Below are 25451 nucleotides of genomic sequence, written 5' to 3'. Positions count from 1 at the left end.
AGACCCCCGGATCAGGTAGCCTAGTTTTGTTCTTGTTTTTTTTTATTTTATAACCCCACCTTGAGCTTTTTAAGCCTGGTTCACACAACCAGTCAGGACTTTCCAATTTTACCGTCTCCGTGTAGTATGAGGACCTACAGATTTTGAATACAATAAATAGATTGTGTAGGTAAGATCTCATACAACACAGAATTGGTAAAATTAGCCAAATCAAAATCAGAAATGTGCACCAGGCTTTATTCATCTGAAAATATTTTGAGGTTACTCTTTTTATTACATTGAGGCTACTTTCCCACTAAGACGTTGCGTTAGGTACTACGTTAAGGTCACATAACGTGCACCTAACGCATTGCATAGTGGGGTTGTAAGCTGGGCGTTACATTGAGCCGCGTTAGGCGGCTCTTCACACGTCCTGTGATGCCATGATGCGTACTCTTGGACGCATGCGGCATCACGTGGTCCCACCAGCCAATCGCCGCACAAAGCGGCGCTCCAGGAAGTAAACACTGCACGTCACACCGTGCAGTGAATATTAATTAGCCATGTGGCTGGCTGAGGAGAAGGAGGGAAGACCTCCTCCTCCAACACGACTGAGCATGTGCGCACAGTCTAACACGGCTTAGCTGCGCATAATGCACAGGGCAATGTGGGCAGTGTGAACAGCCCATTGATTTTTCATTACTGTGCGATGGGCTGCGTTACAGGCTGCACTAACATGCGCCTGTAATGTCTCACTGTGAAAGCAGCCTGACTTTAATGCTTAAAGGGAGTACTAGTTCTTAACAGCTGCTATCTGCAAGGCCTGCCAGCAAATGTGAGCAATATAAATACAAACCTGCTATGATTGGATGTACAGGCTACAGGAATACTGCGGCATTGATGGCATAGTACTTCAGTGGTTCCAATCCTTCTTGAGTGGCAGAACCCACAAAGTGTCTATGTCCACCCCTGTAACACTTAAGTATGGGGTGCCCCAGGGCTCAATCCTCTCTCCCCTGCTTTTCACGATTTACATGCTACCGTTGGGAAAACTAATCCAAAAACATGGCCTGACATACCACTGCTATGCAGACGACACCAAACTATATCTTTCCTTCAAGCCTGGTGTGACAGACCCAACTCTAACCATAAACGCCTGCTTACGTGAACTACAGCAATGGATGAATGACAACTGGCTGAGACTAAATGCAGACAAAACTGAAGTCCTTCTGATTGGAGGGCAGAGCATGATAACAAAACAACTTAACTTGCAGTCTTCACCACTGGGAATAGGAGGCACGGATCTACGCAGCTCTGATCATGTGCGTAGCCTGGGAGTTCTAATTGATGGGGATTTAAACTTCAGAACTCAAATCTCTGCTGTGGTGAAATCATCCTATTTTCACCTGAAGAACATTGCAAAAATCAAGCACCTCATACCCCCAGAAGATCTGCCAACCTTAGTCCACGCCTTCATCACATCCCGACTGGACTACTGCAATGCTCTCTACACTGGCCTTCCAAAAAAGGCCTTGTACCGCCTACAGCTGATACAGAATACTGCTGCCAGACTGCTAACCAACCAACCCCGTCACTGCCACATAACCCCAGTCCTGCATTCCCTTCACTGGCTACCTATAGAATGGAGGGTCCTATTCAAGATCGGCCTACTGACATTTAAATCCCTGAATAATCTAGGCCCTGGATACATGAAAGATATGTTACAGCTGCGTAGCAATCCCCGCATTCTCAGATCCACAGGTTCTAATAATCTAGTCATACCCAGAGTCCACTTAGAAACTTTTGGTCCCAGAGCCTTCTGTCATGCTGCCCCTACGTTTTGGAACTCCTTACCTCAACAGATCAGGACAGCCCCATCCCTGGACGTGTTTAAATCCAGACTGAAAACCCACCTGTTCAGTCTGGCATTTGCAGAAATATAACTTTTGTTGTGTGAATACTTCATCCTACTAATTACTGAATCTGAGAGAGCCTAAGCGCTTTGAGTCCTATGGGAGAAAAGCGCTATAGAAATGTTATTGTATTGTATCAAGTGACAAAAAGGGATAGGGCAAATAAGTTACAGTATACCTCATAGATCAACAAAATAGCCATTATTGTTTGAACATTCCGAGGTGTACCAGTTTCCTAGAAGGCTATGGTCACAGTGGTGCGTTGCGGTATAACGGCCTCTTTGTAACGTGGCTTAACGCACTGCAATGCCACACCTATACAAACGTTACAGAGTGGTAGGAGCGTTGCGGTATAACGGAGTTGCAGTATCAAAACGCACTGCATTGCCGCTAAACATGCACGTCAACAGTGAAGCTTACATTTCATGGACTGTAGGCTTCACTGAACCCGACGCAACGTGAGCATAGTATGCAGCACTGCTGTCCGGAACCTTTGTGCTGAGTTCTACTGTCACAGGAAACGCAATACATCAGACACTGAACGCAGCCATAGGGCTCGTTTCCATTGGCACAATTTTCACACCGGGACACACCCAATCTAAAACCAATGCACATCAATGGAGCAGTTTACATTGCATGCTGTTTGTGCGTTTTGATCCAAGACTCTTCAGCGTGCTGCGGATCCTCGTAGCACGCATCCGGATACCATGAGCGCTGATCAGTGGTCCCATCCGGAAGACCGGACTGCAACCGGAAGTAGCCACAGTGGGATGCGTTGTGGTGATCGCATCGCACCACTAGTGGAAATGGGTCCTTAGGGAAAATAAATACAAGCACAGGCAGAATCTTATAAGAAACAAAACTAAAAAAAAAACAAAAACCAAAAAACACCTGATCCAGCAGTTGATGCAGACATTTGCACCTCAGGCCAAAAACAGTTTCATTCCAATATCAGAGCCTACATTTGCATTTGAGCCTGTGATAGCCCAGCAGAATGCAGCAGGACTATAGGAATACAGTTAGCTTTCAAAAACAGATCAGCAAGTTTAAAAACTAAATTTGCAATGTGAAATTGTACATCTAATTGACCACCATACGGTGCTTCCAACAGAGAAACATGCCAGTGACTATGCAAAGTGAGGTACTACAGCACATTTCAGATTTTAGCATCTATGACTGGCAAGCTCACATTCACATTTGGTCACATAAAAAATAAATAATAAACCTCTCGAAAATCTGCTTCTTAAAATCAACTGTTAACAAAATAAAGCAATTAACACTAAAGGTGGCCATACACTCGTCAGATTAGCAGCAGATAGATCATCAAATAGATTCCTTATCTGATGTGTTTAGGAACATTTTTTACTAGGATTAAGCTGGCCATACACTGGCCCGATTTACCGCCGTTTCGACAGAAGATTTGATCACTGGGATCGAATCTGCTGCCAATTGTTCACGCTAAACGCACCCGCCGATCCGATTTCCTCCCGAAATCGGATTGGTCCGACGATCGCGCCGTGCGGGAAATTACCGTCGATCGTCCGCGAGTAGGAAGCGCGTCGCTAGCGGCGGCCGATCCGATACAGTTATACATTACCTGTGCTGGCTCCCGGGCATCTTCTCCGCGCTGCACCGCTCTGTTCCTGCTTCCATCCCAGCATACATGAACTTCCTGTGTCACTCCAGTGACCAGGAAGTTCAGATAGAGGGCGCTCTGTTTGAACTTCCTGTACACGAAATGACACAGTGTACGCTGGGATGCGGTGCGGGATGCGTGCAGAAGAGGACCCGGAGCCAGCGTCAGGTAATGTATACGGGGGGGGGGGGACGACGACAGGTGGCAGGAGCAGCTCAACAGATTGTGATCGGTTTCAGGCTGAAATCGATTCACAATCTGTTTGCATTAAAGGCAGCCATACGATCCCTATCTGATCAGATTCGATCAGATAGGGATCTGTCAGTTGGTCGATCTAATGGCAAATCAACCAGTGTATGGCTACCTTACGAATTCCAATAGCTTTCAGTTTGAAATCTATTGAAAATCGATCTGATGGCATTTGTTTGCCATCAGATTTCCATTAGGGCCAATGCAAAATGATAAGCAATCTCAACAGATCGACCTAGATTTTTCACCCTGCCAGATCGATTGAAATCAATCGAAATCGATCAAAATCGGCCGCCAATCGGTCAACCGATCAGAAAATCGGCTGAGTGTAAGGGCCCCTTAACACAGTGGGGAAAAAAAAGCAATTGCCTTGGCATGGTTATCTGTTATACAGCATGGAGTTTTAATACCGACAAGGATAGTGAAACAGGCAACCAAAATAGCTGTGACATTTCACAAAGTCGCTCTCTGATTGGTTGGCACATCAGAGACATCGCAAAGGGTGTTAATGTTGACTCACTTGTAGCGTTCCAGCTTCAATGACATCACTGCAGTTTAGACAAGTTAGTTACTAACTGCACACTGCAGAACTAGTCCATAAAACAAGGAAACGTGACACGGCAAATGTCAGCCTGCAGAACAATTTTGCTGAGCCAATACAGAAAGTAAATGTGACAAAACATCTACAGATCAGACACAGGAAGAGTTACCACTTATTAATATAATGAGACATTGCTTGTTTGGAAGCTAAGGTTGTCAAGCTGTGCAACTACAACAGCCAAGTTACATACCAGTGGGTTGCTTTTATCCTGGAAGCAGCTAAAGTGATGCATTATGTGGTTAGTGTGCACTAGCATCATGGAGTATATCTGTACTCCATGTATGTTCCCCCTAGCTTCCTCTATACTTACAAGAATACTAATAGTTTAATAGGCTTCCTCCTCCACTTCTAGACACATACTGATGGATTAGTAAGCATGCAGACATTGATTACAGGATGAGACAGTGAGTGAGTGAGTGAATGGTTTCGTGCTCTATGTAATTGGTCGTATTTTCTGCAGCTCATACTATACAGTAGAGTCTTGGTTATCCGGCACTGATGGGGATTGGCTGACGTCGGATAAGTGATTCCTGGTTGCTTGAGACTCAATGTTAAAAATAGGCCTAGCTAATACAGTACTATACCCCATTCTCTACAGTATACATACCATGAACTCTGTAGTTAAAATACAATACTTAAAATTATATTAACCTTGGGGGTGCCATGGAAACCAGTCTCCAGCGCTGCATAATATGTTGGCACTTTATACACACAAATAAATAAACACAGCAGACTCCACAAAAAGCCTAACAAACTGGCCTTCACCCCGGTGATTACTGCCAGTGTGGTAGCATATTTTGCAACCTATCATAATTTGCATCCTATAGAAGGTGAGTGTTAGGCAGGGGGTATGAGAGAGTGTTAGGCAGAGGATGGGTGGAGGGTAGTTTTAGAACAGGATAGGGTAGGTTACGTACGGCACAGGTGGAGGGTAGGTTTAGGAACAGAATAGTGTAGGTTAGGTGTGGGCCGGGCGGAGGGTAGTTTTAGGCACAGAATAGTGTAGGTTAGGTGTGGGCCGGGCGGAGGGTAGGTTTAGGCACAGAATAGTGTAGGTTAGGTGTGGGCCGGGCGGAGGGTAGGTTTAGGCACAGAATAGTGTAGGTTAGGTGTGGGCCGGGCGGAGGGTAGGTTTAGGCACAGAATAGTGTAGGTTAGGTGTGGGCCGGGCGGAGGGTAGGTTTAGGCACAGAATAGTGTAGGTTAGGTGTGGGCCGGGCGGAGGGTAGGTTTAGGCACAGAATAGTGTAGGTTAGGTGTGGGCCGGGCGGAGGGTAGGTTTAGGCACAGAATAGTGTAGGTTAGGTGTGGGCCGGGTGGAGGGTAGGTTTAGGCACAGAATAGTGTAGGTTAGGTGTGGGCCAGTTGGAGGGTAGGTTTAGGCACAGAATAGTGTAGGTTAGGTGTGGGCCAGGTGGAGGGTAGGTTTAGGCACAGAATAGTGTAGGTTAGGTGTGGGCCAGGTGGAGGGTAGGTTTAGGCACAGAATAGTGTAGGTTAGGTGTGGGCCGGGCGGAGGGTAGTTTTAGGCACAGAATAGTGTAGGTTAGGTGTGGGCCAGGTGGAGGGTAGGTTTAGGCACAGGATAGGGTAGGTTAGTGTTAAGCAGAAAGGTTGGAAGGTTCATGTGAGGTGGAGGAATGACACAGGTTGGAAATTGTGAACAAGTTGCAAATATTTTCACTACAGACAGCATTTTATGCAACCTGTCAGAATTTAAACCCCATAAGAAAATAATGGTAGAGGTGCCATACTCTGACAAAGTTGCATTTATTTTCACATTTCTGCTGGTTGGCCGAGTTCCAGATAACCGGGACACTACTGTATATGTATATCCCAGAACTGATTCCTGGCTAGGACATTACCTACATGGAGTCTGTATGTTCTATGTGCATGTCCTCCTCCACACCCCAAAAACCTACTGGCTACCCCACAAACTGGCCCTAAACGGTGGTAGGGGTATTTGACTACAGAAGGGAGTATTATTAGATTACTGGGAGCTATTCTGTGGGATGTGAACTGCTCAATAAACTCTGCACAGCCAAAAAAAATGACACACACACACACACACTTTTTTTTTTTATTTTGCACACAAACATACAGGCATTTCAGCTTTCAGTTCACTCACACATAACTGCACACACATCTCTGCACATAGTCTGCATACTCCCATTTGCATTCCTGTCTGCCCTATGCGGTCTATCTGGAATGCATAACAGCTATACAGCCAAGTCAGATCACTAGCATCATGCTGTATATAGGTAGGGCCACTAATGTAGCAACAGCCTGTAATCTGCACCATAACAGAGGCAGTAGGCCCCTCTCTTAATAAAGCTAATGAGATAGTCAGGGATCCTGCTGTATAGGGCATGTATAGAGCACACACCCCTCACAGAGAGCAGCCCCCATCCCTCCAGTCTGCAGCACACACACATCAGCTGTATGAAGCTGGATCCAGCAGGTCAGTCAGCCAGTGATGGTGGCAGGCATAGCTCCTGGCTGTCATCAGGTGACACGGATGGTGAGAGTCTCCTACCTTCATCTTCTAGCTCCAGTTTCTCCAGCATGCCTTCAATGGTGGCCCGAGCCTGTGTGGGGAGAAGGCAGAGAGGGGATGAGCATGTATACAGGGAGAGGAGGGAGGAGGAGGCAGCAGCAGCACCAAAGCTTCTCTCTGCTTCTCCTCTCTACACACAGCACCGGGGCTGGGCGGAGACAGCTATTCCCTCGCCTGCAGGCATTGGCCCGTCACTGACGACACGATCTGATAGGTACCCCCGGTGGAAAGGGATGGCCAATGGCGTGCAGAGACGGGCGACGCTCCGCCCTTTCTCTGCAGCTCGCAAGCAAGAGCCTCCGCCAGCTGTCATAGCGGGGATCACTCACTAGCGTGTCTGTGAGGCCCCGCCCCCGCCGCATGATTGGCGTGTCAGCCGGGAGTGGGCGAGCGCCTCTGTGCAGACATAACAGGACTGTACACCTGAGGCATGGAGGTGCCTAGCCTGGCCATACACTACAGGTTGTGGCCAAAAGATGGATTCCACTCAGGTCATCATCTGATCAGAGAGGGATCTATCTGATCCAATCCTTCTACACACTGCACAAAGGAGATTTCAGCATTAAATCTATTAAAAATCTATGAACCGCAGTGTTGGGTTGTTCGAAAGCAGTCGATCTGTCGCCGTTACCGACCTGTTGTGATCAGGGACGGATCTAGGGGGGGGGGGGGGGGCAAGTGGGTATCTTGCCCCAGGCGCAGTTTGTTGAATTCTTAAAAAGGCGGCAAAATGAATGGCAGTTTAGGTGCCAAAACCTGACCTTTAGGCGCCAAAACCTGACCTTGCCCCAGGCGCAACTTGGTCTTGATCCGTCCCTGGTTGTGATCAATATCCTCCGTCCAGTATGATCAACGAATTTGATTAATTTTGCCTGTGAATCGATCTAATGATGGCCATACATGATTTATTGTTTTCATCCAATCTTACCAATTCTATGTAGTAAAAGGGAACTGCCTAAGTTATCCTTTCAGTATATTGTATTAATTTACCCATATACTACAAACAAATGGTAAGATTGGATGAAAACAATGTATCATGTATGGCCACCATAATGGTCCAACATGTTGATTAATTTGTAACATTCGATTGGCCAGAAATTGATGGGAAAAATCGGTGTATGGTCACCTTAAAGTGTACCTGAGACGACTGCTAACACTAATCAGCCATCACTTTCCGAGGCAGTATGAAAGAATACAATTTAGGATAATACATTCCTTGAATGAAATTTGGGCTTGTAAATCCACAGCTTTTGGAATTGCCAGCAATTCCTAGAAAGCACAAAGCCCTGCAAAAAGTCCTCTAGTGGGTGCCGGGCCTAAGGGGAGTTGATATAGTTAGACTGCAGAGAAATTGTCATTTAGAATCCAGGGGGTTGATGCACCAAGGGCCTGAGCCCACTAACGCAGTTGTGCGCAGTTGTGTCCGCTTTTCAGCAACACATCAATGGTACAGATTCTGAAAAGCGGACACAACTGCACACAACTGCGTTAGTGGGCTCAGGCCCCTAACTGCCTGCACACAGTAATATTACCAGCAGTTAGTGGATCAACCCCCAGGATTCTAAATGAGTTTATCTCCAGTCCAACTACAGTGGAAGCCTTGTACATTTGCTTGCCAAATTTTGCCCTTAAAGGAAGTGAAAAAAGTAAGAAGTTAAAAATCTGACAGAACCGACAGGTTTTGGACTAGTCCATCTCCTAGGGGATTCTCAGGGTTTTCTTTGTTTTCTCAAAAGCATTTCCTTAATGGCAGTTGCGAAGTCTTACTGACAGAATAGTGTGCAAGTGAGTAGGGTGGCTGGCTGGTACCATGCTATTTTGTTCAGGAAATGTTTTTCAGAATCAGAATCATTGATTTCGCCAAGCATGGCTGGGTCATACCTGGAATTGGGTTTGGCACATACATAGCTCAAGTAGGAAGAAAGGTAGGGGCACCCAATATATACAATATTCAATATGATGCAAAACAATACCTGTCTGTGGAGACTGAGCATTAACCTTTTCCGGACCGTCTGCATTACATTCTAAACCCCCACTTGTGGCTGTTCTAGCCTGATGCGGCGTAGAATCTACGCCAGCCCGCCGTTTCCGCTCCCGACGCGATTGTGCGCACCTGGAGGGGGAGATTAAGCTGTCATATGACAGCTGATATCTCCCCTCAGTGATCAGCAGCCATCTCGTATGGCTGCTGATCACGTGATCACTACGCCGGCGGATCGTAGTAATCACTTAGACAGCAGCGGCGGCAGGGGGGAGAAGAGGATCCACTCACTTCCCTGCCGTTGCAGCGACGATTGGCGCCCCACTCTGCTCTGGTCGGCATTTCCGCTCCTAATGCCGCTCAGTTCCGGGTCCCAGCTTGATGAGGGCATCAAGCTGCGACCCAGAACTGAGCGCCATTAAGAGCAGAGATGCCGACCGGAGAAGAGGGGGCTACTGCGGCTCATCGCTGGAGCCTGGAAGGTGATTGATGGCTGCTGGCGAAAGAGGGACACCTGCCACCATAGGGGGACACTGCCCAGCCAGACACAGAGGGGATCCGGCCACCTGACCCCCCAAGCGCGCATGCCCCCCCCCCCCACCGCAAAATGCCTGGTCCTTAAGGGGGGTTAGGCAGCCGGTCCCAAAAATGTTTAAGGGAGCAATGGCTCAGTGGACAGTGTAGTTTTAGCCACGCAGACAGTCTATTCACAAGCAGAAACTAGTCCAAGAACCTAATGAAGAGGGGGGGGAGCACTGATAGGGAGGAAGTGCGTTGAAGAAGTTCAAAAGGTTTACAGCAGAGGGGAGAAAGTGTTCCTGTGGCTTGAAGTCCTGATGGCGATGAGCCTAAACCTCCGGTCTGAAGGGAGCCTAGTGGAGTAGCGGTGACCCGGGTGAGAAGGATCATTTTGAAAACAAAGAAAACCCTGAAAATCCCCCATGAAGAAATGGACTCGTCCAAAACCTGTCAGTAGCTGCTTACTTTTTTTGCTGGAGTGGTCCTTTAAAGTGAACTTGATGTCAAATTTGGAATAAAAGTTACATACTGTACTTACTTTAGAAGAGAGCTGCCTCTGGATAGTCCTGAGGCTCCTATCGTCCTCGATCCCACTGATCCAGCACTGGGACCCTCTAAGCAAATCCGATAAGAGCTTGTTGAATTTGCTCTCACAGCCGCCTTCCCCTTCACATATGAGCAGGATCGCACTGCGCCTGCTCAAGTTCTGTATGCGACTCCACAGTGGCACAGTTGCTCTTTCTCAGATGCTTCGGTCCCCACCGCCGGTTCACTTCCGAAATTTGCCACTGTGCCTGAGCAGCCTCCTCCTCGCTCCTGCTGACATTACGGTAGCGTACGTCGCAGTACGGCATGCATCTACGCAGTATGATCCCGGGGACATCAGAGGGAGTGAAGAGAAGGCAGCTCAGGTGCAGTAAGGCGCAGTGGTATTGTGACTTTAAAGTCGTAAATTCTGGAAGTAACCGTTGGCAGGGACCGGAGCATCAGCGAGGGGCTGCGCTGGCACAGGACATCTGGGGGGACCATTAGAAGCCCCAGGTAAGTTCAACTCTTTTTCCCCTTTGCCCCATACAGTAATCCTTTAACTCTAACTGATAACTAATTAGAGGTCATAACACTCATGTGTGGTTGAGAAACAATTCTGAGTGCAGACAACAGAGGAAGCGATCAATAGTCAAGATTTACCATATGGGAGCTGAATAAACATAAAAAAAAAATCACCTGAGACAGTAAAAGCTTTCAATATAGATTTTTTAATTATTAAAATAAAAATATGATTAAGAAATTCCCAGAAAGTTATACTCAGAATAAGGACTATATATACAATTATTTATCTCATCAGTCTATTTCACTTCAGATTTGCAATACTTGACCCACAGCAAAGCTACCTAAGATAAGTACAGAGATACAGTATGTTCATGCTGCATCCATTCCACATACATCTGTGCATTGTCCATTCCTCTCCTCCTCCCCTCACTACCAACAATCACTTCTTGAAATATTTGACTTCCTGCTAAAGCCAAGTTTTCAGACAGGAACAGGCAGGCCTAGCACAATCTAGTACCACATCCCCCCTCTCCCCACCCCTTAAAGGGGTAGAGAAGAGGAGGGTAATATGAGGGAACATCCTGGTAAGCCTGCCTTTTCATGTCTGAAAATGTGATTTAAGCCAAAAGTCATTTTTTTTCAATAAGTGATTACAGGGGGGAAGGGGGGAACAGGGAGAGCAATGGACAACGTACAGAGGTATGTGGATCCAGCATGAACTTACCTCTGTGCTCACCTAAGGTACCTTTATCTTTGATCACATGCTCTGTGGGCTCCCCCAATAGCTGTACAACTCTAGTCTGGAAACTCCCAAAATCCATGCCGTCCAGCAGGGGAGCACGGAGGAACGGGGCTGAAGAGAGGTAGGGAGGAGTCAGGCCCCCTTCCAGCGACTGTGTCCCAGTGTGCCCGCTGCCGCCCCTCGTTCATTGTAATCCCCTAGCCTGCAAAAACTCTTTGGGAATGAGGGGGGCACCTATACCTGGCTACCTATACTGGTGCCACATATACCTGGCTACCTATACTGAGGGGGGGGCACCTATACCTGGCTACCTATACTAGGGGGCACCTATACCTGACTACCTATACTGGTGGCACATATACCTGGCTACCTATACTGGGGGGGGGGCACCTATACCTGGATACCTATACTAGGGGGCACCTATACTTGGCTACCTATACTGGGGGCACCTATGCCTGGCTACCTATACTGGGGGCACCTATGCCTGGGTACCTATACTGGGACACCTATGCCTGGCTACCTATACTGGGGGCACCTATACTTGGCTACCTATACTGGGGGAACCTATACCTGGCTTCCTATACTGGGGGCACCTATGCCTGGCTACCTATAGTGGGGGAACCTATACTTGGCTACCTATACTGGGGGAACCTATACTTGCCTACCTATACTGGGGGCACCTAAACTGGGGGGCACCTAAACCTGGCTTATATTAATGGGGCACATGACTACCTATAGTGGGTGGCTAAATACCACATTGCAAATAACATTTTCAAGCTCATGGGGTGGGGGTGTGGGGTTATGTCTCAATTTTTACACCTTTGCCCTGGGAGCAATTTAGCTCAGAAACTGCTCTGCTTCTTTCTTATCTCAAAAAGTTGGGAAATATGAAAAAAGCATAAAAATGTAAATTTGCAGTCCCAGGCTCTCCCCACGTGATGACATCACTGCATGCTGACATGGGTACGGAGAAAGGGGGACTCAGAGCAGAAAAGCAGAGTCACAAGCAATGAGGGGGGAGGGGCACACACAGGTTTAACCCAGTCTAACGTGGCAAAAAATGGAAAAAAAAATGCAGCTCAAACATAGGAGATATGTTACAGTGCTAGTCTTGGACCAGTTCTCCAAACATCAAAACAACACATTTTGGCCTAGAACACTGTCTTATAAGCTTGCAAGGGCAGGGCTCTTTTACCCTTTTGTACTTTGGCATTTGCTATACATTTTAATAATCATGTTACATTTGTCACTGTAAATACTGTGTCTACCATCTCTGTGTTATGACCCAATGCCGATATTTTTTGTATACTTTTGTCTACATTATAAAGTGTTTGTTTACTCTGTACTGCACCAGGGAATATGTTGGCGTTTTATAAATAAATAATACGATGTGTAGCAGAAAACTGTAATCTATATTCCCCAGATGATATAATAAAGCCAATCAATTATGTAGAAAAGTATGTGAATTATTAGGCCTTGTACACATGCCTGCTAATGTGCAGATGGCACTCAGGAATGCCAGGCTCTGGGCAATGCTGCAATGCTTTGTACACATGGGGGCTGGGGACAGGACAGATTCATCAAATCTGCTGCATACTGCTGAAGGGAACATCAGAGCAGCATATGACAGATTTACTAGAGCTGGACAGCACAAATCATAAATGTCCTTCCACTTCGACACACTTCAGGAAAATACGTGCACTTAACCAAGACATGTTCTCTAAAGGTACCTATTAACCTCCCCGCGCATTTAATTCGCCAAACAGAGGTACAATTTTTGTAATCGTTTCTTCATATTTTAAGCAGTTTTGCTGACTGCTTGCAAATTACGGTTTTGCAAGCTGTCTACAAGTAGGTATACAATATAAAACATCCACAATATAAAACAGCACCTTTTTTTGTAATCCACTCTAATGTCTGCTGCTACGGGTAGTAGTGCTCTTCTTCTTCTTCTTTTTTTACATTTATAATTCCCATACACGCCAGGGGACATGTGATTGCCGAGGGACAGGAAGTGGCAAATGCAGAAGAACGGAGATCGCCAAGAAGACGTCCAAAATGCGCTTGCAGGGAAGCCACTAGGGGCTGGCGAGGGATCCCGCACGCCAGCGACGCTTCAGGTGAGTACATGTAATTGCTAGATGAGCCAGACTCGTCCTTACCGTTACTAGCTAGTTTTTTTATGGACAAGTCAAGCTCGTCCTTAAAGTACAACAGGAATAAAGAGGCGCCCTGGTTGAAATAAAAGCGTCTAAAAACAGCTTAAAACAAAAAAGGATATGAGGTGGCTTACCTCAATGACGAAACCTTTGTATATCACAAAAGATTTTTATTTAACACAGGCAGCACAGGCAACGCGTTTCACGGGTCTGAGCCCGCTTCATCAGGCCAATAAAAAAGTGCCAAATGAATAGGTAGATACAGCATATACAAAGGTTTCGTCATTGAGGTAAGCCACCTCATATCCTTTTTTGTTTTAAGCTGTTTTTAGACGCTTTTATTTCAACCAGGGCGCCTCTTTATTCCTGTTGTGCTTAGTTTACCCCCACTCACGCAGTGTTTGAGGGGTGGTGACAGACCACTAGTGGTTCCCACCACAGTGGACGACTGTCCCTTCTTTTCCCAAGGAGAGCGACCACATCCAGGTCCCGGCTGGGACTACCCCGAGTGGAGTCGGGTTTATGGTCTCCACCTGCTTCATATGGTCGGTTGCCCTTGCAACCCCCTTTTGTGAATAGTAATTTTTCATTCTTCATTATCCATTTTCACATTGACATACTGCACTATTGGGCTCCCATTTTGTCTCCTATATTCTTTTCCACAGGGTGTTTAGACACTCCCACCCCATTTCGTCCTTAAAGTAAAACTGAGACTTGGGGAAGGGAATGTATACATGCCTGGGGTTTCATCCAGCCCCCTCCAGGCTTATCGCTCCCTTGCTGTCCGGTCCAGGGCATACTGCGCACGTACCCCCCTATCCCGCTCCGGTGGCCGGGCTGCATCCGCCTGTACCAACTGGCCCCAACTTCAGGACGTTTCGGGGCCAGTTACAGAAGATACAGAAGGCGCAGGAGGACGGCAAGGGAGTAAAAAGCGTGGAGATAACCCCAGGCATGTACAATTTAGACACCCCTTCCCTTCATCTCTTTAAGCCTAGGAAGGTTAAAGACACAATTTTTTTCTCAGATGTGATCTCTCGATTAGATTTGTGGGATCGTAAGTAATATTAAGGTAATTATTGATTATTCCCATATCATCAGATACGATCATAAAATCTAACACTCTGATCAACAGAATTCTGTATTCTGATTGACCATAGAATCATTTCATGACTTTCTCCACATACTGAGTGGTTTTCTGTATGATTAGATCGTACAAATCTAATCGAATGATCACATCTGAGGAAAATATTATACCGTTAATGGGCAACTTAAGGCCTCTTGCCCACATAACGCAATTTCGTCCGGGGATCGTGATGTGATGCAATCTGCATGAACATTAGAAGTGCATAAAATACACTGATGTCCACAGCCATGCGTTGTGATGTTTCCAACAAAGATACGCAAATGAATTTCTATTCCCATTACATTGGCAAAAATCACATAGTAATGTGAGTGCTGTGTGTTGCATGGCCAACCGAATTTCCCAATGTTCTTACGTGGGGAAAACAACCTAGCTAGTGGGACTTGCAGGTAGACAGGCCACAACAACTAACAAACCAGTTGATACATAAATATCAGTCTAATGTGAACTGGATGAAACAATTGGGCTCAATTCTGGTAGTATTTAGTTGATAATTACCTCATAGAATTTGATTTACCTCGTGAGGAAAATCAACTTTTGAATTATGGTAGTTTAAGTAATGTGTTACCTCATGTAATTTCATGAGGTACTTTATGTGGTAATTTTCGACTAAAAATATGCAGTATTTAGTGGTAAAATACCTCACTCTTGAATTCTGAAGTGAAATAAGGTGCTTGTTTGCATGTCTTTTACCTCACATAATTAGACCTTCCTCTACCACACGGTAAATACATTTCTGTGATTAAGACTTTAGCTAAGACAGGTATTAAGTGCCCCCAATATAGCTGTATCCAGTATAGCTTATGCTGGGTACACACTATGAGATTTTATAGTCGATTTACTGTCAGATCGATTATTTCTAACATGTCTGATTTGCTTTCCGATCGATTTCCGAGCATTTTCCACTTGTTTTCCTATTAAAGTTATCGGAAATTAATCGGAAAATGCTTGTAAATCGATCAGAAAGCAAATCGGACATGTTGGAAATAATCGATCTGACAGTAAATCGATCATAAAATCGCATAGTGTGTACCCAGCATAAGACAGGTGTTACCTAGGGCATTTGACACAGGGTGCTGGGTATTAAATGAAACTCCCCCCCCCAAAAAAAATAATAATAGAAAGGAGTGGGTGTGGCGTGCTGAGCCACGGCAGGTAATGCCAGGTATATTGTTAGTATATATAGCCAGATATGACATCATCAAGCCGCGTCCCCGGTACGGTGAACAGTAGCCCGGAGCTGTACGGAGGAGGAGAGTGCACGAGCAACGCTGGAGAGAGCCATGACGGTGAGTAGTACTACAATGCCCATCTCACAGCGCTGCACGGGGATAGATTGCAGGGGGGGGGGGGGGGGGTATTTGGACAGACCCAGAGATCTGGATTGTTGGGGGGGGAGGCAGTTCCGAGCACTTTTAGTTATTTTACCTACAGACAGTATATACTAGCTGTATACAGGGGGGGGGGGGGGGGGTCTGACTATACTTTTCCACTCCTACTTCCACCTTCCACTCCCACAAGTAGTCGGGAAAATAGCTCACTGTTTTCCGAGTGATCGGAAGGCAGGGAAATGTACAAGAATTAAACAAAATTAAAAAAAAAATAACGAATGAGGTATTTTCCGCAGGGATGGTCGTAGTCAGTCAACTTCGCTACGCTGTAACTACTTGTAGTTTTACGCAATTACACTTCGTCAAACTACGGCTTCGAAATCAAATATTCGCTTCGTATGCATTTCGTAGACTTAATTCCTCTATAAATGCGTATACCGTGAAATCTTCTATGCGTACATTCCCCTTTCCAATGCGTAAATTTGTAAGCATACAATCGCACACGGAAAAATAGACGCGAGTAGCGCATTCGTGGTTCACTACGCAATACACATGTTAACTACGCATAGTGGGCGTAAGCTATGTGTAGCGGTACTTCGCTACGCTAAATTCGTAAGCGCAGTTTTAAAACTTCACCTAAGAACTATGATGCGTAGATGCGAACTACGATGCGTAAATTCGCACTGGCATAGTTTCTGCTCATCCCTGATTTTCCGGACTACTGCTTACTTCACCTCGCATAGCTACCAGAATTGAGCCCATTGTATCTACAGGCTTTCCCATACCTATAGACAAAGACTAAATCGCATATAGAAGGATGCAGAGCGTATAGTTGATGAATCCATGCCCAAATTTTGCTTGAAGTGTACATAAATGCAAGAAAAATCTTGTAAAGGAAACAATGGAAAAGTTCCCCTCACAAAAGCTACTTTATTTGCATATATCATGCTGTCTTTTCATGATGGCTTGCTTCTATGATGAAAAAGTTTGAATGCTCACAAAAATCTTGGCCCAAGTTATCAGAAGGTCATAAAGGTCCAGGACTTGTGTGGCAGGTATGCTGGGGCGGTGTTGCCTAGCTCGAGTGAAGCAGCTGTCATAGTTATGTACTGGGACAAACTTGTAGGAGGCTCCCAAAGAGTATCTTAACTTTAAATCAGAAGGTATAGAAATAATTAATACATTCTTACCTCTGTCAATGAACAAACCATATAGGTAGAAATCATTTTAATGATGCACAAAAAGACAAAGCATTTCGAGGGGAACTGGCCCGCTTCCTCAGGTAAATATAAAGTGCCTAAGTCAGTAGCAGGCGTGGGCGCCTCTTTAACCTTTAAAGAGAACCTGTACTGAAAATAAAAAGTCAAAATAACCATACATAGGTCATACTTACCTCCCATGTAGTCTATTCCTCAAGCTCTTTCTCCTCTCCTGCGTCCCATTTGTACACTGTGATCAATGGAATTCTCCGTCCTTCATTTTGAAAATGGCCATTACATCATAACAGTTTCTTGGACAGCACACTGTTAAACTGTAATATTGCACACTTGAGCCATAGGAAAACATGGACATTTCCTTGCACATTCAGTTGTAACTGACAGCTGCTGATATGTAACTGACATCAACTGGTATATTTCAATTCTGACAAAATCTTGTCAGAACTGGAGGGGCTCACTGTAAGAAGAGAATGGTGAGCTTCTGAGAGGAACTGATGGCGAGGTAAGTATGTAAGTATGTAATATTCATTTGCAGCTACGTCATGTGTTTATTTTAAATAATTTTACTTGCTTCAGGTTTGTTCATTGATAGAGGTAAGAATTAATTATTTCTATACCTTCTAATTTAAAGTTAAGATACACTTTGGGCGCCTCCTACAAGTTTGTCCCAGTTCATAGTTAACCCTTCGGGGTAGTGCACTGTACACTACGTGTCCAATCAACCAAGAAGAGCAACCAGCCAGTACCTGCCTAGAGGATCTTGAATGCCGAACGGGAACAGTAAATTAGGCTCTATCAGTGGTTGCATGAGTGCAACCCACCCTTGTGAGTATAATGTACTACTCTACTCTTATCCATTTTCTTAACGATACTGCACCCTTGGGCTCCTGGTCCCTCTCATTTCAGAACCTCCCAGATCTGCACGTCACTATTGAAAATACTACTATCCACCCTACCTCCCAAGCTCGCTGTCTAGGCGTTACTCTGGACTCTGAACTTTCCTTAACAGCCCACATCCAAGGTATTGCCAGATCCTGCAACTTCCACCTCCGCAACATCTCCAAGATCCGCTCCTACCTGTCCCCTGACACCACTAAACTCCTTATCCACGCCCTTGTCATCTCCTGCCTAGACTACTGCAATTCTCTTTTATCTGGCCTCCCCTCTAACCGTACTGACCCACTTAAATTGGTAATGAATGCGGCAGTCAGACTGATATATTCTTCTCACCGCAGCGCCTCTACAACTCCGCTCTGTAAAGCACTACACTGGCTCCCCATCAGCTTTAGGATCAATTTCAAAATCCTGTGCTTGGCCTACAAATCAGTGCACAAGACCTGCCCGACCTACATCTCTGATCTGGTCCACAGGCACATACCAGCCCGCCCCCTCCGATCCTCCAATGACCTGCGCCTAGTCGCACCACGCATAACTCAGTCACACGCACGATTGCAGGACTTCACCAGGGCTGCCCCTACTCTCTGGAACTCTCTCCCACCAGCCGTCAGACTCGCCCCCACCTTTAATATCTTCAAACAACCTCTCAAGACTCACCTCATGCTCGCATAACCCCCTACACCAGCACCATAATATGTTCTGTTAGACCCCCTCTCAAAAGACGCACCTATTGTCTCCACCCCTTCCTTTAGATTGTAAGCCTCTGGCAAGGCCCTCATCCCTAATGTATCCAGCTTGATTATGCAATCTTACTCACAACCACCCCTCTTGTAGACTCAAACAGTCTCTATTTTGACCTATGACACTGTACTGTTATCAAATCATTTGCATGATCTTGTTTTGTTGTGAGTTTCCGTATGTTCTACCTGTATGTTAACCCATTTAACTATTGTGCAGCGCTGCGTAATATGTTGGCGCTTTATAAATACAGGGTTGTAAAAAAGGCTATTATTGTTTTTCTTTTGCATCAGAATGAAGTATATTTAACATCACACTGACATGGCGGCTGTTTTGAATTCAGTATGGGAGATGTATCCCTTTAACTGAAAACAAAAACATGAGAATGAGAGTTAAAATAATAATTCCTATATTTGTATAGCGCTTTTCTCCTCGGACTCAAAGAACTTGCGAGGCAGCCGCTAGAGGACACTCAGTAGGCAAAAGGATTTTTAGAGAGTCTTGCCCAATAATTCCTTACTGAATAGGTGCTGGCTTACTGAATAGGAAGAGCCAAGAACCCATGTCTCAAACGTTGGAGACAGAGCCCTTAACCATCACACTCTCCAGCCAAAATGTACCTGAGGTGACATATGACATGATGAGATAAAGGTGTATAGACAGTGTCAAATGTTCTTCTTTTCCCCCTCAAAAAGATAACCTTCTGGCCTGCAAGTAACAGTTTCTCCCTTGTCGGACACTTGTCGATTATAGTGTAACCCTCACTGACTTAGAGCCATAAAACTTTTTCCTGCAGAGAACAACTTCTGACTGCAGAGGATAGATAAAAAAGGTCAATAGCTCATGTATTTTCACTTTGTGAAACTTAATAGACTGACATTGAGCAGACACAATAAAACATTAATTCTACTTTGTAAATGTTTAAACATAAAATAAAACCATGGGGTATCTGAAAAAAAAAAATGCAAAACTTTGCATACCTCCCCCCCCCATCATGATTGGGTAAAGGCTGATACAGATTCCTTGCCCCTGCCACCACATTATCAAGCAGTTTCTTTACCGCAGTATAGGTAGCCAGGCATATGTGCACCAGTAAAGGTAGCAAGGCATATGTGCTCCAGTATAGGTTGCAAGGCATATGTGCACCAGAATAGGTAGCTAGGCATATGTGCCATAGTTCAGGTCTGCTGGTAGATCGCGATCTATGCAATGGGCACCCTTTCAGGTCCTCTATGTTTCTTTTTCCACTGCTGTTCCGCACTCAAAATTTGCACCTTCAGGATTCCTCATGCAGGCTTCAGAAGTATTGGCGTCCCCAATTGCTTCTGAAGATGGGTGCATCCGTACTGCGTGCGCATGAGCCTGGACTTGTGAGTGCAAACTACAGATCCTGTCATCCTCAGATGTATTTGGGGAAGTCCTGAAGAGTTATGTGACTGAGCTGGGGGACACGGATGAACAGCTGTGGAGCAAGAGCATGGAGAAAGGACCAGGAAGACTCTATGGCAGGGGTCAGGAACCTTTTTGGCTGAGAGAGCCATAAACGCCACATATTTTAAAATGTAATTCCGTGAGAGCCATACAATATGTTTCAAACTGGGACAGTACGGCTTATGTCCCTGTTGCCATGGTGATGTGTATACAGTTGATCCGCCGTGCAGCGGAAGTGTCAGACATGTCTTCAGCTTCTCTTGGGTTTCAGCAACATCGGCAATTTCCCCAAGAGCCAGACAGGAGGAATACCGACTAATAGCTTGTACAATTAGCTAGCTGACTTGGGGGGTTGATTCACTTTGTAGGATGAGATCCCCAAACTTTGGCCCAATAGGCTGCCTGTCAAGTGACAGGCAGCCTATTGGGCCAATCAAAGTGCAGGGATCTCGTTCTACAAAGTCACTGGGCCTGACAGGGTTCAGAGTGGGACAATTAGAGCAGCTGTTCATTTTGGGCTAGCGCGAGTAAGTTAGTAGTGCATGCTACAGCAGTAGCGTGCACTATTTTGAAAATTTTACTTGCACTCAGGTGCACGGATACCCCTTTTCAAAATCCGAATTGATTCAGAGCAGGACACCCAGATATCCAGATCCAAATCGGATATCTGGGTCTGAACTTTTGGGTATCCAAATAGAATCGGATATCTGACCCTAGTATCCGGGATATCCAGGTAGATTCGGATATCTGGATAGAAAACTGGAAGTGGCCTTTACATTGCTTTAAAAATGCATGTAGCATCATTATTTTTTAAAGGGAAACACTAATTGATGATGTGGGGACTTAAAATCCCCCCCCCCCCCAAAAAAAATGGCTGTCAATTAACATAAGGATTAGGTTTCAGACAGCGGTCGTGCAGCCCACATTGTGTCCAAAGTCCAACCGCACAACTGGGACATGACAGTTTTCAGCCCAGACACCTCCAAAAAATTACGCAGCAATTGTGTTTTGGGTTAAATATAGGTGATATCAGCACAGCAGCAGTTGCCTGTGGCACCCTGACGGTGGGAGCAGCAAAGGCAGCAGGAGCGGGGCAATGCAGCAGCAGCAGGTGTAACGTCTGCCAGGAGCATGCCGGACGTGGCACTTGGCAGTGACACATGGCACGTGGCACTTGGCACGTGGCACTTTGCACGTGGTATTTTGCACTTGGCACGTGGCACTTTGCACATGGCACTTTGCACGTGACACGTGCCAAGTGCCACATGCCACCTGCCACGTGCAAAGTGCCCTGTGCCAAGTGCCACAACTGGGACATGACAGTTTTCAGCCCAGACACCTCCAAAAAATTATGCAGCAATTGTGTTTTGGGTTAAATATAGGTGATATCAGCACAGCAGCAGTTGCCTGTGGCACCCTGACGGTGGGAGCAGCAAAGGCAGCAGGAGCAGGGCAATGCAGCAGCAGCAGGTGTAACGTCTGCCAGGAGCATGCCGGACGTGGCACTTGGCAGTGACACATGGCACGTGGCACTTGGCACGTGGCACTTTGCACGTGGTATTTTGCACTTGGCACTTTGCACTTTGCACATGGCACTTTGCACGTGACACTTTACACGTGACACGTGCCAAGTGCCACATGCCACCTGCCACGTGCAAAGTGCCACGTGCCAAGTGCAAAGTGCCCCGTGCCAAGTGCCACGTTACACGTGCGAAGTGACAAGGGCCACGTGCCAAGTGCCGAGTGACAGTCAGACAGCAGAGGAGAAGATACTATCTGTCACACTGGCACTGCTCAGCAGCACAGCAGTTCTGTAGTAAGCTAACACAGTAGTACTACTACTCTAACAACTACTAGCACTGACTGCAGTACTACAGTACTAACTACACAATAACACAGTAATCCTATTCCCTAATCCCTAACCTAACCTATACTGTAGCTAGCTAAGGCTAATAGCTGGCCAGCAGGCAGCAGCTGGACTGGTCTGTGCACAGCTCACACTCAAGACACATAGCAGCTGCAGCAGCCCTGCAGCACACACTCTGACTGTCACACAATGAAATCAAGCTAATTAACAATATAACAATAGTGTAGTGATAGTGAAGGGGTTAATCACTGAACAACTTTAGGTTTGTCACTGTATACAGCACTTGCTAGGCCAGCAGCACTGGAGCATGTCTCTCAGTGAGCATTCACAAGCAAGGACGAGATTTTTCATCATGGCAGCCCTCCTTATTATACAGAGGGGCTGGCCAGGGTTCCTTTCTGTGATTGGGTGCCAGGGCTTAGGCTGGGAGCCCTCTGATTGGCTCAATGACGTCCTGGACATCATAGACTTAGTTACAGTATCTCAATAGTCGGATTTCTGCGGATATCCACATTGCCAGCCAACTATCCGCAGAGAGCAATCCGGATTCTGAATCCGAATCGGATAGCTGAAAAAAGGTCGGATATCCGGGTTACCCGGATATCCGGAATCCGGATGAGCACCACTGCTTGCACTGCCACACTAAAGCTGCGCTGCTTAAAGGAGTTATCAGGGGAAAAAAAAGTACAAATGAGCTTTACTCACCTGGGGCTTTCCCCAGCCCCTTGCAGCTGACTGTCCCACTCTGTCACCTCTGCTCCCGCCACTGTCCCTCTCTCGCCGCTCGGTATTCAGGCCTACCGTGGGGTCGGCCTTACTGCGGCTGTGCGAAGTGTCGCTATCAATCATGGCCACATGGGCCGCCGCGAACTGCTCAGGCGCAGAACTACTGCGCCTGCGCAGTTCACTGCGACCCACACAGCCATGATTGACAGCGGCACTTCACGCAGCCGCAGTAAGGCAGACTCCGCAGTCGGTTTGAATACCAAGCGGCGAGACCGGGACAGCGGCGGGAAGCAGAGGTGACAGCGTGGGACAGTCGGCTGCAAGGCACTGGAAAAAGCCCCAGGTGAGTAAAGCTCATGTATACTTTTTTTCCCCCTGATAACTCCTTTAAGCAGCGCAGCTTAGTGAATCAACCCCTACTGATTTGTCTGTGAGCCAGATGTAGCCATCAAAAGAGCCACATCTGGCTCCCGAGCCATAGGTTCCCTACCCCTGCTCTATGGCATACATGTCAAACTCCGGCCCGCGGGCCAAATATGGCCCTCAGAGCCATTCAATTTGGCCGTCAAGTGCTTTTCACACTTTGCATTATGTTTGGCCCACTCTAGACCACTAGGGAAGCTATATTGGAGGTGAAGCCCTAGAAGCACTCCAGTGAAAAATGTAAGCACTTAAAATCTGACAGAACCAACAAACAATACAGTGTGCAAGTGATTAGGGCTGCTGGCCCGTATTTTACTATTTTGGCAATTAAACTGCCACTCTGAAAATGCTTTTGAAAACTAAGAAAAAACTACATGCACAAGAGAAAACAAAGAAAACCCTGAGAATCCTCCATGAGGAGCTGGACTAATCCAAACCCTGTCAGCTTTGTCAGATTTTAACTGCTTTCTTATTTGACTGGAGTGGTCCTTTAAGAATGCATGCAGAGTGCTTGCTGATATGTCTGGGAATGGAAATCATTGGCTGCATTATTTTGTGGACAGTTTTTGGGCTGACCTGTTATAGCTGAAGTAAATGGGAGTGGCCTCCAAACACCTCAAGGCAATTGATTATTCATTTTGTGGACACTGTGGTTGGGATTTTTAACGTTTCCAATTTCCAAAAACACTGAAGCATGAAAGAGCAGAGCTGCTGGAGGACATCAAGCAAATGATTTGTACACTTACTGAACATTAAATGCTTAGCAAAGGTTGTACAAAGTGCTGGGAAAAAGACATACGGTAGGTGTTTGATGTTTCTTTTCAATCTTCTATCTAAACTCAGTCTTCTTGAGTCTTATGTGCTCAGGAGATACTCTTATATAATAAATCCGGGGTGCCCAATAGGTTGATCGCGATCTACCAGTAGAGCACGACCGGCTATTTGGTAGATCGCGGCTATATGGCCACATCACATTGGCCACTGGTGGCGCGGCTGAAGAGGAGGAAGCCACGAAGTCATGGCTGGGAGCGGCGCCGGGCACAACACATCCACGCACTCTGCCTGCCGCCCCTTCTCCCGCTGGAGCGTTCCCCTCAGCCGCCGCTGCTCATCTGCCCTCCAGCCAGCCGCGGCTGAAGCAGGGGAAACCAGGACGAGCCCCAGACACCGCCACTGGAGGGAGGTAGCATCCAGGCACCTACATCTAACTATACTATACCTGGCTACCTATACTGAAGGCTCATAAACTTAGCTATCTATACTGAAGGCACCTATACCTATCCTGAGGGCAAATATACCTGGCTACCTATACCTAACTACCTATACTGAAGGCACATATACCTGGCTACCTATACTGAAGGCACATACAGTATACCTATCCTGAGGGCACATATACCTGGCTACCTATACTGAAGGTACCTATACCTAACTACCTATACTGAAGGCACATATACCTGGCTACCTATACTGAAGGTACCTATACCTAACTACATATACTGAAGGCACATATACCTGGCTACCTATACTGAAGGTACCTATACCTAACTACCTATACCTGGCTACCCATACTAAAGGCACCTATACCTACTACCTATACTGAAGGCATCTATACTGTAAATGTTGGTAGATCTCCTGGACTCTGAAAATGTTAAAGTAGCTCACGAGCCGAAAAAGTGTGGGCACCCCTGTATTAAATGTTTCCTTAATTCTGTATTGTCAGTAGAAGCCACGGAAGGCTAAGAATGAATGAATTATGCTGACACTCTTCTTATAATTATAATTTGCTGCATGTTGGTCTACAGCAAAGTATAGCGATGTTTACCCTAGGCAATGATGTCACGCAGACTTCTTCCCCACAGCAGATCACCTGACGTTACTGTTTACTTTACAGAAAGGGGGGGGGGGGGGGCAACCTACAGTGATGCACCTTGCCATTAGTAAAGATGCCTACACTACTGATAATGGTTAGATAGTAAATCCAAGTGAGGTCAGCCCGCCTCCCATGGAGTCACATCTGACTGTGGCCAAAGCCATGTTCAGACGCAACAGGTACACCAGGTAACGCCATTAAATGTCAAGTGCTGACACACGTGTTAGAACCCTTGCCATTTAACTGCAATTAAATTGCACCCTAAGGGGGCTCGTGGGCAGCAGTCAGGCTGCTAAACTGCCCAACTAGCACGCAGCGACGTGACCCAGAGGTCACGAAAGTGAAAGTGGGCCACCGTGGCCCACAGGAGCAGCAGTTTTTGCGCTACCTGATCGGCTCAGCCCCTCGGGTCAGGTAGCCT

General features: G+C 46.3%; 1 protein-coding gene across 4 annotated transcripts in view; it reads right to left on the bottom strand.

Moving 5' to 3' along the window:
* The window catches only part of PRKAG2 (protein kinase AMP-activated non-catalytic subunit gamma 2), a 421795-nt gene that overhangs the window by 114806 nt on the left and 281538 nt on the right, over positions 1–25451 (bottom strand). For all 4 annotated transcript variants that reach the window (XM_068235913.1, XM_068235914.1, XM_068235915.1 and 1 more), the window contains one exon: positions 6915–6966. In XM_068235913.1, coding sequence (XP_068092014.1) covers positions 6915–6966 — 52 coding nt within the window. The remainder of the gene's footprint in view (positions 1–6914; positions 6967–25451) is intronic.

Source organism: Hyperolius riggenbachi, chromosome 5 (genome assembly GCF_040937935.1).
Source record: "Hyperolius riggenbachi isolate aHypRig1 chromosome 5, aHypRig1.pri, whole genome shotgun sequence".
Classification (NCBI taxonomy): Eukaryota; Metazoa; Chordata; class Amphibia; order Anura; family Hyperoliidae; genus Hyperolius; species Hyperolius riggenbachi.
The sequence above is the reverse complement of the archived record's forward strand: the minus strand, read 5'-3'. Positions and strand labels throughout refer to the sequence as shown.